The 12,814-nt window shown below is 58.3% G+C and overlaps 1 protein-coding gene across 1 annotated transcript in view; it reads right to left on the reverse strand.

The window, feature by feature from the left end:
* Nucleotides 1-6,903: 6,903 nt before the first annotated feature.
* The window catches only part of RTTN (rotatin), a 107,455-nt gene continuing 101,544 nt past the window's right edge, over nt 6,904-12,814 (reverse strand). The window contains exons 45-49 of the mRNA XM_056131521.1: nt 12,499-12,689; nt 10,179-10,446; nt 9,136-9,239; nt 8,081-8,150; nt 6,904-6,989 (exon numbers count right to left, since the gene is read on the reverse strand). Coding sequence (XP_055987496.1) covers nt 6,904-6,989; nt 8,081-8,150; nt 9,136-9,239; nt 10,179-10,446; nt 12,499-12,689 — 719 coding nt within the window. The remainder of the gene's footprint in view (nt 6,990-8,080; nt 8,151-9,135; nt 9,240-10,178; nt 10,447-12,498; nt 12,690-12,814) is intronic.

Below are 12,814 nucleotides of genomic sequence, written 5' to 3' on the forward strand. Positions count from 1 at the left end.
TTGAAACGAGGGGCTGGGGCGATAGTACAGCAAGTAGGGCGTTTGCCTTGCACGCGGACAACCCGGGTTCGATTCCCAGCATCCCGTATGGTCCCCTGAGCACGGCCAGGGGTGATTCCTGAGTGCAGAGCCAGGATGAACCCCTGTGCATCGCTGGGTGTGACCCAAAAAGCAAAAAAAAAAAAAAAACCAACAACAATTTATTCTCATGCGAAGTCCCCTTAGGGCCCTGCCTATTTTGATCAAGTTGATGGGACTTTGAGCCTGACATGTTATGAGATGCTGTCGTTGTTTTCTTTTTACCGAGAACTTTCCAAACCCATTCATTCAGTCGTGAAATCACTAAAAAAAACCCAGAGCACTCTCTTACCCACAGCACGGTGAGGGGCGCAGGAGCTGGAGGTGGAGAGGCAGATGGTGGCCGACTGGCTATGCAAATCAGCATCCTACCCGGGGAAAAGCAAGGCCGACGCTTTGCAACAACCCTTACCTAAAAGTGCTGTGGGAAAGCGCTCAAGAGCAAAGAATTTCCTCTGCGCGCAGCGGAACAGGCCACAGCCCCGCGGAGGGGGCATCTGACCTCAGGCTTTGAAAAGCGGCAGAAACGGAAAAATGGAAAAGGCAACCGGTGAAGAAAGGGCAGGATGAGGAGGCCGAAGAGCCCGAGGGGGGGACCAGGGAGATGAATGCCCCGCTCCCCCACGCCCCGCCAGGATGGGCAGAGGAAGGCCAGAGAGGAAGGGCAAAGTCTCTTCTGAGCTCACCGCGCAACGCCCTCCCCTCGGGAGACGGGACAGCCTCGATTCAGCCCTTCTGGCCCGCTAACGCCAGCATGAGGGGGGCAGACCTGGAACTGGAAGCTCCGGACTCCAAACCCTTGGGAGCATGGGCCCTGGCCGCGGTCTCGCGCGAGACATCAAGCCAGAACATCTTTTATGGGCCCGAGGGATGAAGATGAGGGGCTCGTCTCACGCAGCCAAGCCCAGCACCGAGCACCATCAGGGATCACTCCCCTGGCCCAAGTGCTCCCTGGCACAACTGAAGGGAGGGCTGGGCACAGATTGGAGGCCAGATGAGTGCCATGGAGCCTGGGCAAGGAGGGGGTGTCGCAGAGTCGGAAACTGCGGGAGTCTGGAACATTCCTGACCCCAAAAAGAAGGGGCACAGAGGGACAGTCCAGCGGGGAGGGCGTCTGCCTGGTGCATGGCCAACCTGGGTTTAGTCCCTGGCACCTCATATGGTCCCTCGGTGCAGAGCTAGAAGAAAGCCCTGAGCACTGCTGGGTGTGGCCGTGAACAAAACACAACCTAGTAACAACAATAACAATAATAATGGCACTGTAGTACTGTCCGTTGTTCATCGATTTGCTTGAGCGGGCACCAGTAACGTCTCCATTGTGAAACTTGTTGTTACTGTGTTTGGCATATCGAATACGTCACGGGGAGTTTGCCAGGCTTTGCCGTGCGGGCGAGATACTCTCAGTAACTTGTCAGGCTCTCCAAGAGGGGTGGAGGAATTGAACCCAGGTCAGCCAAGTTGGCCACGTGCAAGGCAAATGCCCTACCGCTGTGCTATCGCTCTAGCCCAATAATAAAGGTAAAGGCCCTCCCGTTGATCGTCGATTTGCTCGAGCGGGCCCAGTAACGTCTCCATTGGAGACTTTGTTGTTACTGTGTCTGGCATATCGAATACTCTCCGAGAGGGGCGGAGGAATCGAACTCGGGTCGGCCATGTTGGCCGCGTGTAAGGCAAACGCCCTACCCGCTGTGCTATCGCTCCAGCCCTATAATAATAATAACAATAATAATAATGGCAGCAATAATAAAGCAAATCTGGGAGAAACTGAGCTCAGGGGCTCGGCGGAGGCCTGCTCGGAAACACGCTGGAGAGTACAGTCCCGGGTGCGATGTGTTAGCCGCAGAGTTAACCCCGGGGCTAGGAGATGGCCCCAAGCCGGAGCACACACGTCGGGAGGGACCCCTGAGCACTAGCTCTGCTCAGCTTAGACAGGAGACCGGAGAGTGAGCAAAATCCCAGGGGCAGAGCAACAGCACAGTGGGGAGGGTGCTCGCCTTGCAGGCCCAGGGCCAGGAGGAAACGGTGAGCACTGCCAAGTGCAGCCCCGTAACAAAACAAAGCCCCCGAATGTGAAAAGTACATTGAAAAAGTGTTTTGTTCCAGTGCCAGGAACTGAACTCGGGGCCCTGCACGTGCTGAGCACCTGTTCTTCCAGCTGTCTCTCCTCCCACCACCCCCAACCCCCAACTCTAAGTGTAGCTGTCAACGCATCAGCCAACTTCCTTGTTACGACGCTGGGCTGAGGAGCAAGTGTGTCCTTCGCGTCTCCTCCCAGTTCCAAATACTCACCAAGGCCCCCCACACACCTATGCTTTCCTGGTTCTTTGGGGTTATTTTTTTTTTAATTTTTATTAGTGAGACACCATGAGGTACAGTTGTAGACTTACAAATTTTTGTGCTTGGGTCTCAATTATACAATGATCAAATGCCCATCCCTCCACCAGTGCCCATTTCCCACCACCATGGATCCCAGTATCCCTCCCACCCCCCATCCCAGGGCATTCCCTTTTGTTCTCTCTCTCCTTTTGGGTGTTGTGGTTTGCAAGAGAGGCAATGGGTGGCAATCATGTTTGGTCTATAGTCTACTTTCAGCATGCTTCTCTCTTGGAGTTATTTTGAAGCATATTATTATTATTATTATTATTATTATTATTATTATTATTTCTCTTTGGGTCACACCCGGCGATGCTCAGGGCTGACTTCTGGATCTGCACTCAGGAATCACTCCTCACAGTGCTCAGGGGACCCTATGGGATGCTGGGGATGGAACCCAGGTAGGTCGCATCCAAGGCAAACGCCCTACCCACTGTGCTATCACCCCAGCCGCAAAGCACATGATTGTTATGCTTAATCCTATCATGTTTATTCAGCCCATTGGCCTGGGTAGAGATAGGGGTGCTAAGGAGCCCCTCGGCCCTCATGAACGTGGCCTTGAACCCCGACCCAGGCCCCAGTCCTAAGCCTCCCTCGGAGCTCAGAGCAACTACGTGATGGTTCTGTCAAAGCCGACATGAGCCAAGTCGCTGGGCTGTTCCCCAGGGAAGGTGCTTCATAGGACCAGGCGGGAGCTGTGCGGCACCCTGCCCTCAGTGTGGAGCTGGGGGCTGGGTGCCACAGGTGGACAGGACAGACAGAAAGCGCTGAGCAGGCTTGAAAGCGTCCGTCTTGCTTTCCAAAGAGGTTGGACGCCATCACTCACGCCAGCTGTGCACGGGACTTCCCTTCCCCACATCCAAACCAATATACCCGACACGGCCCAGCAATGCCACATCCAGTATCCAGCCTGAAGGTTCCAGAACACCTTCCAGAAGATATCTGTGCCCCTGTGTTCACTGAGCACTGGTCGCAACTGCCAAGATCTGGAAATCACCCGTGTCCAAGAGTCGATGAGGGACTGAAGGTGCTGTGGCGTGACACACACACACTCACACACAACGGGTCATGGGTGGGGTCCTCAGCTGGAGAAAGGGGGAACCCTGCAGTCTGCTGCTGCGTGAACGAAAGTGGGGGGTCTCAGAGTCAGCCGGGAGGGGGGGCAGATGAGTCTGATCTCTCTCGTGTGTGGTGTCTAAAAAAAACACAGCAGGGGAGTGACCAGTGTCCATATTGTTTTCCAGAAAGGCTGGACCAGTGGGCATTCCCACCAACAGTGAAAAAGCATCCCTTTCCCCCCACATCCACACCAGCACTGGTTGCTTTTGTTCTTCTGAATGTGTGCCTGTTTCTGTGGTGTGAAATGGTATTTCATTGTTGTTTTGATTTGCATCTCCCCGATGACTGCGATGGGCTGAAGCGATAGCACAGCGGTAGGGCGTTTGCCTTGCATGTAGCCAACATGGCCGACCCGAGTTTGATTCCTCCACCCCTCTCGGAGAGCCCGGCAAGCTACCGAGAGTATCTCACCCGCAGGGCAGAGCCTGGCAAGCTCCCCGTGACGTATTCGATATGCCAGACACAGTAACAACAAAGTCTCCAATGGAGATGTTACTGGGCCCGCTCGAGCAAATCGATGATCAACGGGAGGACAGCGACAATGACAGTGATGATTGCGATGTGGAGCATTTTTTCATGTGCATTTTGGCCATTTGTATTTTTTTGAGGAAACTTCTGTTTATTTCCTCTCCCCATTTTTTGATGGGGTTGGAGGGTTTTTCCTTATACAATTCCACTAGTGTCTTGTATATCCTGAATATCAATCCCTTGACTAAATTAAAAAAATTTTTTTTAAAAAGCCAAAGGCCTCTGTTTGGACTTTCTACTCTGTGCAATCATGTTATGAACGGTTCCATGACCCCAAATGAATTCTTTTCAGATCACTGGAAAAATGATTCAAAATCACAGTTTCCACTGTACGATCTGCCTCTTTCCCCGGAAGCCGAGGGAAGCCGGTTTTGGTTGGGTGTCTGTGGGACCCTGCTTGGAAGCTGAAGTATCTGCGACCAGGAAGCAGGACCCACAGCCCCAGGGAGCTGACGAGCTGACGAAGGGTGGGCGCAGCGGGTCACGGACAGGAGAGGCTCTTTGCGGCCTTTCCTGACTCAGGGAGAACTGAGAAACCTTGTGAAAGGTCACCGGGCGGACCTGTGACAAAACACAATTTTAGACGAGCATTTCGGGTGCTTCTCCCCACAGCCCGTGAGGATTCTCGAAACACAGAGAGCACCGGACAGGAGATGTTCCTGACTGCCAGGCCGGCTCCTCCCACAGCCACCTGGAGTCCGGCTGTTGGCCCAAGCCCGACTCAGCCCCCTGACGCTGCCTTGCGCTTTACAGGCAGGATAACTTAGAATTTCAGAGGACCCTATTCCAGTCATTGCCGCCCCCCACCCCAGATTCCCCGACTCCCAGCTCTCCTGCACTCCATCACCCTTCCCTTGGCAAGAGAACAGGCGGAAGGACGGCAGCCCTTTTCCCGAGGGTCACTGCAACACCCTGAGTCCACCCTGAGTCCAGCCCTGACTTCACCGGCCAGTCACTGCACACAGGAGGCACCTGGGGGTCCCGGCCTTTTCTGTGACGTTGCGGCACCCACGCGAGGCAGGTATCAGGGTCCTGCGGCACAGGCCTCGGGCCACTGAGCCTCCTCTATGTGGCTGGACGCATCCTGTAGCCACAGCAGGAAGGTCTGTGGGCACCTGGACACCGTCCCCTGAGATCTGTTGGTGCCTGGACACTGTCCCCGAGGCCTGTGCTCTTGGACACTGTCCCCAAGGTCTGTGCTCCTGGACACTGTCCCCGAGGTCTGTTGACGCCTGGACAGTGTCCCCGAGGTCTGTGCTCCTGGACATTCTCCCTGAGGTCTGTCGTTGCCTGGACACTCCCCGAGCTCTGTGCTGGTCCCAGCTGACTCGCTTCCCTGCAGCCTGGTGGCCTTTCCAGTGGCCACCTCCTGGGCCCCAGGGCCTGAGGTCCCCGAGCACTCCTGATTCGGGGTCCCAAAGGCCGGATCACCATGAGCATTGTGAGATGCCCTCCTGGCCTGGCGATGGGGGGTGGGGGGAGGAAGGGACTCTCTGACTGCTGACCAGTGACCCAAGGCTGGAATGCCAGGTGGGAACTGCCACGGAAGGGAGTAAGATCACGGCGCAGGAGAGGGTGGTTAGAACCTCGGGCTTGGTGGGGGTGCCCAGGGCCGCTATTCGCCGTGAGCGGCACTGCCAGGCTGACACACCAGACACACTGACGGGAGAGCAGTGCCAGGACACAGGGCCGCGGAAACAAAGCCGCCAGAGACGCCGGCAGCACCGAGCAGCCGGGCGCCGCCGACGGCACCCACCAGGTCCCAGGAAAGGCCGTGCCAAGCTGCCCGCTGGCAGCACACAAGACCGACTTGTTTCTTTCTCCAGAATCTTCGCGCCCACTGCTTGGGCTGCCCAGGTATTTCCGACCCACGTGTTTGTCTTTTCAGATCGGTGATCGTAACTTTCAGACACAAACTTACTTGCTACTCAGAATTCTACATGTATTTTGTCCTCATGGCTTACCTTATTGACGGTTCAATAACACTCTGATACTAGCACTTAGCACAAACTTCCGATTTTCTTGTTAACCATAGTTCAATTAGGTACCTTTCTCCTAGAATGTGTGTAAGTACACACACACACACACACCCCTCCCCCCAGGTCAGCCCGCAGGAACATTTCAGCTTTCAGTTTTCCTTTCAGTAATGCCGGGCTATAGGTGTGACCGCCCAAAGCCCAGAGCGTTTGCCCACGAGAGCCCCAGAGCCCGGCCCTCCCATATTTCTCAGTCTTGTTCTGCAGTCTGCAAGGGGCCGAGCGTTTGAACCCAGACCTTTGTGGCCGGGTTCTTCTTCCGTCTTTAACACAGAGCATCTCAGAAGCTGGCGGTGAAAGATGTGAACCGGCACAGACTGGGGCTCTGAGGGAGCCGTGGGGATCACTGAAAGTTACTCACGCCTTCGCAGAACCTGCCTTCACCAGGGCCATGTCCGAGATAATGCAAAGATTTGGAGTTGTATTCATTTTTCCCTTCAAATATTGTTTTTAAAGGCACTCAAAACAAAGGGTTTTTTTTTTTTGGCCCTAAAATGCATATTCACAGGACTGCAAACAGTAATTAGCCGTCAACTTCCAGATTTCAAAGATTTTTTTTTTTTAAATTAAATAACAGTTAAATAACATTTTTACAAAACAAGTTGCATAGAAAAAGTGTATGTCCCTGGGCCTCTGCGTGGGTCTCCCACGGGCGTCAGCAGCTCTTCCTGAGGAAGGGAGGGGCGCGGGGCCGGGCGGGGGGCGACCCCCTTGCTGGGGCAGGGGCCAGAGTCCGGGGCAGTCCTGCTCGGGCTGCCCATCCAGAGGGTCAGGACGAGTTCAGCAGCTGTGCCAGGTTGCCCAGACATTTCAAGTAGTAGGCGTTGAGAGGCGTTTCCTCCGCCTGGGAGAGAGCTGAGACAAGGATGGAGAGGTCGCTGGACGCCGTGAGGGCAGAGAAGGAGCGCACACACACACACACACACACACACACACGTGCACACACGCATGTGCCCTGCACATACAGATGCACATAGACACACTCACACGGGCACACGGGCACACACACACAGACACACACACGCGCACACACAGTGAACAGAGAATCAGAAATTCTACCTCTACTCACACACACACACACACACACACACACACACACACACACACGCACAGAGTAAAGAGAGATTCAGAAATCCTCCCTCCTCTCTTCCTGTTCTGGCCTCAGAATATCTCCCAGTGCTTGAAAAGTCAACAAACTCAAGGGTCCCCGTTTATTTTGGCCATGGCTTGGATGGTGCAGTCGGAGACCAGCCAGTGAAGCACACGCTCAGCCCGGGCAGTCTCGGCCTGACCCCACGGGTGCCCACCCTCCGCACGCTCCCAGTGGCTTGGTCACAGCCAGTACAAAGCAGGCGAGAGAGAAAAACACAAGCCAACTGCGTGTCAGACACTCAGGCTCGCGGGGCGGGCAGGGCCCCTGCATCTGCAGGAGGAGCTGTGACTGGCCGCGCAGAGAAAACCGCCCCCTCCCCCCCGCCCCCCACTCTCCCAGCCCTGGGGCCTATTCCAGGAGGAGCGTGTCAGCACCTCACCATCAGAGTTAAGGCTTCTGCTCAACTCCAGGGACCCTCCTACCCGCCCAGCACACAGGCAGCCTCTGGCCACGGAAGCTAGGGTGGGGGGGGGTGGGGGGGGTCCGACCTGGAGAAGCCACTGAGCTGAGCGCAGAATGGGCATTTGCCTTGCACGAAGCTCCCTGGGATCCCATAGGGTCCCCCCGAGCCCTGCCAGGTGAGCACAGAGCCAGGAGTAGGTCCTGAGCACAGCAGGTATGGCTCAAAAAGGGAAAAAACACAAAAACAAAAACAAAAAACACTGTTTGTCAAACCTTCCTCTCTCAGATCGGGAAAAGCCGTAACAAGAACCATCCACGGAGGCCGGGGACAGTTGTTAACCGGCAGCCCCGCGCGGTGGCTGGGCCACATCTCTGTACAGGGGAGACTTACTTTTCTTCGCTAAGGAGTACGCTTCGTCCACTCTTCGTTTTATCGACTGGTGTTTCAAAGCGGACTTGGCCTGGGGACGGACAACGCAGACGCACCCGTCACTCGCGGGCCCCCCCTTCCACAGTGCTGCCCTGCCCGCCCGGGCCCCTCTCCCCAAAGGCACAGCGTCATCCAACCCGTTCGGGCCTACTGTCGGGTTCCCGGCGCTCAGGCCCCGGCTCTCCGACGGGGAATCCAGCCTTACTGGCCTGTGCAACTCGGGCCAAGGGAGCACTTGACAAAGCCGTCTCTTGCGGACCCGGGCGGTCACTGGACACTCCGGGGCCTTCCTCGGGGCGAGAGGCCTGAGATGGCGGAAGGAGGCAGCGGGCCGGGGCCCTACGGGGCGCCCCCACGCCAAGCCAGAGTCAGGTGGACACGCTGCCCCAAACCCTCCTGCCCCTGGCTCCAATCTCCAGCACTGCACACGGTCCCGGGCCCAGCCAGGGTGGCCCAACATTAAAACATCCGAAAAAAATCTCCATCACCAATGCTTGATCACTGTATGATGGGAACTCGGACATGGAAGCTTCTAACTGTATCTCACGGGGGATTCAGTAAGAGAAAGTCTTTTTAAAAAAAAAAACACACATATAAGAAAAAAACCTATACTAGGGCCCCTGAATCTCTAGTAATGAAATAATGGGCATGGGCGGGGACCCCAGCGAGGCTCTCAGCAGCTCCGGGGGTCCACCAGAGGGCCGGTGACAGGGGCTGAGGCCGTAGTGCCACAGGGCACTGAGGGGCGCTTGGGGGTCTCCGGGGCCAGCGGCTGGGACGGAAACCGGGAGCCACAGGCCGGGCGGGCGTCGAAAGCGGGAGGCTGTGTCTCGGCCCCCCTCAACCAACGGACATGAGCAGGGAGAACACAAGCACCGGCGGGGGGGGGGGGGGGGGAAGGACTCACTGCGGCACTCCTCGGAGACGGAGTCTCCCCGCCTCCCTCCCCCCGGGGACCCCTCACCCTGCACGCAGGGCCCGACTTCGTCCCAGCAGGACCCGCCGGGGAGACGCACCTTCTGGTAGTTGTGGACCAGAGCCCAGAGGGCCGAGGCGCCGATGCGCTGTGCGTCCTGGTGCTCACTCTCCAGGCCGGCGGCCAGCGCGTGCAGGACCTTCTCTGGGGAGGGACCGAGGCAGCACGCTCACCCCCCGCCCGGGCGCAGGCCCACCCTCCCGCAGGCTCGTTCCCGGGGCGGGGTCCGAGTAGAGGGACCGACTTCCACGCAGGCACCAGTTGTCAGGGGAGCCTGCAGGCCCCTCACGCCGGGGCACTAAGGCACACGTTCACTGGGCGCTAACAACTGGGCAGCAAATGAACCGTCACATAAGCGAGGGATTCCATCTCAGCCCCCAGCTCTGCATGCAGGACACAGCCCTCCCCGTACAGTGAATCAGAGAGACTTTTGTCTTCATCAAACACACAAACTGTTGCATCCAAAACCAGCGCTCAGGCCGGGGGACAGCACAGCGGGGAGGGCCCCTGCCTTGCACGCAGATGGTCTGAGCTCGATCCCCGGCACCCCGCAGGCTCCCCTCCCTCCCTGAGTCTGCCAGGAGGAATCCCCGACTGCAGAGCCAGGACTAACAAGGCGGCCGGGGGAACGTCTCGGTGTCAGCGAAGCGGATGGGGGAAGAAGTGGCGCCGGGACCCCCACGCACGGCACGAAGCCCCGCGGCAGCCGGGGGCACAGAGCCATGGTGGAAGCCGCCTTCGGGGCTCGGGGCTGGAGGGCGTCGGTCAACCACCACCTGACGCTCCTCCCTCTGCCACGGGGAAGGGGGCCAGGGAACAGGCTGCATCCTTGGAGTGGGGCCGCGAACCCCCCCCATCAGAGGTCAGCAGGTGGGCAGCCGGCAGGCAGCTGCAGTCCTGGGGCCCGATACAGGCCAGCAGGAAGGCGGCGGCCACCGTCACTGCAGGCAGACGCACTGGCCATCTCCCTCCCCGCATGCAGAATCCCGGGTGCCCCCGGTCCAGGGGAGAAAGCCCCTGCCCGGTGGCAGTGCCGCTTCCAGGATCTGAATCAAGAGCCCCGGGCGGTCAGGGCGCACTGACCGTTGGCCAGGATCCGGGGCTTGTGGGCGGGGCTGAAGCAGAGGTTGTGGAAGATGAGCAGCGGGAGGTAGGGGGCGCCCTTGTGCTCGTAGCGGCTCATCTCCGAGAGCAGGTCCAGGCCGCCGTCCAGCCGCAGGATCATCTGCTGCCCGTCCTCCGCCAGCGAGATGTTGAGCAGCAGCTTCAGCCAGAGCACCGTCAGGTTGCTCAGGTGCCGGCTCCCGGCCCTCGGCAGCGCCAGGGACAAGAAGTTCTGCAGGAAGTTGCTCTGCGGGCCGACACGGGGAGGCGCTTCGCTTGCTCTGAGTCCTTCCTCGGGTCTGGTCCCTCCGAGACCAATTAGCCGGCAATCTGCTCAGCGTGTGTCGCCCTCCCCCGCCCCCACCCCTCCAACTTCCCCTCCCTCCCCAGACCAGCCCAGGCCCAGCTGTCTAGACGTTTCCAGGTACCCGTGAAGAAGCGGAGGAGGGCAGAACCCGGGCGCATTTTTTTACTCTTACTAATTCTTTCCTGGTGAGGGATAAGTAAACGAGAGTCAACTCAATTATTTAGGATTGATAATTCAGTTTGGGAACCGTTCCCTGCCCCCGACGTTTTCTCTTTCTGTCTGCCTTCTGGCAAATTCTGCTACTCATTAAAATCTCTCCTATGGGGAAGGAAGAGAGATGAAGCCAGAGATCGGTCTTGGGTATCGGACGGGAACTGCCGGCCGCACGACAGAGACCCGCACAGCCGGCCAGCGACAACACAGCTCCCTGCACAAACGCTCACCAACCCCTCAGCTCTGCGGAAGCCAGCAACCCCCCAGTCTCGCCTAGAGGGAAACAGACAGCACCGAGGACCCCGCCTCCTGCAGGAGCTCTGGACGGGGAGGGACGCGGCGGGCCAGGCAGGGCACAGAAACGGGACCCCCGAACCCTCAGAACGTGCAGAACTGAGTTGCCCCAGCGCGCCTGGAGCTCTCGGGGCCTGCCCGAGGCTGTCCGAGCAGCCTACGAGGAAGAGAAACGCTGCAGCCCACCGTGAGACCCCCGGGACCCTGTCCCTGCCGAGTCACTCGGGCTCTGGGGCGGACAAGGCAGCAGGACAGACAGCGGTGCCTTCTGAGCACCGGAGTGGGGACAGGGCTTCTTCCTGCAGGCCGAGGAGGCCTGGGGCAGGGAGGTTCTAGAACATGGGCAGCTCGGCAGTGCTCGCTGCTCTTTCGGCAGCGCATGGTCTGAGCGCGGGGCACAGGGTTGGTGCCATGGCCATCATGGCCTCTGTGAGGAAGGACGGGATGTGCCTGCATTGGACCAGCCTTGGAACGCGGCGCGTCACCCAGGCGTCAAAGCACGGCAACACTCGTGCCAGAACGACAGGTGGGAGCTGCTCGGGGCGAGATCTCCCTGCGGGCCCCGGCCGGCCCACACGCCAGCTCTCCCGCAGGGGACACGCCCTCCTGTCTGCGGGGCCCCTCGGCGCCCTGACGTGGGACTATTCCCCCCGACTGATCTCACGACCCCAATCGTGACGCCCAGGGGTGTCAAAGCTCCCAGCACTGACGGTGACACCCGCAAGCAGCACGCTTCTCTCCGACCCGCCACTGCAAGGAACCCTGCATTGATTCAGGGATGCAAGGGCCCTGTGGGGCAGGTGGGCTGGAGAGATGGCAGGAGACAAGGGGAGCACGGCACTTACAACGGCCGTCGGCCGTGACCGCTTGACTCCACCCCGAGAATCGGCAGCACTCAGACCCCTAAGCAGCGGGAAACGGCAGGAAACCTACTTCCGTCAATGTCTGGAGGGGCCTTCTACTGTTCCCTTAACTGACGCAATCTCTTTGAAGGTGCCCCGAGTAACAGCAGGGCCGAGAAGACCCGAGTCCCGAGGGCTGAGGCGTGACTCTTCCGTCCCAGGGAGTCAGGCCAACTTGGGGAAAGGGTCTGTGATTTCGTCAACTGCCTCGACAATTTAAACCGCAATGAAATTGTTATTGCGCAATTTGGTCTCTTCTAAAGACCAAATCCATTACGTTTACGATCGTGTAGAAACGCAAGACAGCTGTCTCTCTCAAACCCTCACTTCTGAGAGAGATGAACTATAATCCGAGAGGAAACTGCACAATCGTATTCCAATTCCTGTCGCTTTGCATGCATCCATCACCGGGCTTTCAACAAAGCGAGCCTCTGATCCTCTCACAGTCCCTTCAAGAGAAGGTCTTGGAGTCGTGACCCAGTGAATCCTGGAAAACGAGTTCTCCCTGCTTCCCAGGGGCCCGGGTCGGAAGGAAGAGTTCCCGAGCGTCCCCTGGTGTCTGAAGGGAGCGGGAAGTACTCACTTTCTGAATCACCCCCTTGCAGTCGTGGGACAAGGCCAGGTTGGACAGGAACATGAAGACCATCTGCTGCACCGTGCTGTTCTCCAGCGGCATCTGAGAAGCCAGCTTCAGGAGGCACTGCATCAGCGAGCTGCCAGCCGCCCCCCTGCAGGCCGCCGGCCCGGCCCCCGACCAGCAGAGGGAACTGCAACCTGAAGGGACAGCAGCCGTCACGACCCCGCCGTCTCACGCACACTCGATGCGGTTCGGCGCGAGCCCGGGCACGGGAGCGAGTCTGTCTCTCAAAAGACTCCGCCATCAACCTGCGAACCGCAGA

This window comes from Sorex fumeus, unplaced genomic scaffold, assembly GCF_029834395.1.
Source record: "Sorex fumeus unplaced genomic scaffold, SorFum_2.1 ptg000092l, whole genome shotgun sequence".
NCBI lineage: Eukaryota > Metazoa > Chordata > Mammalia > Eulipotyphla > Soricidae > Sorex > Sorex fumeus.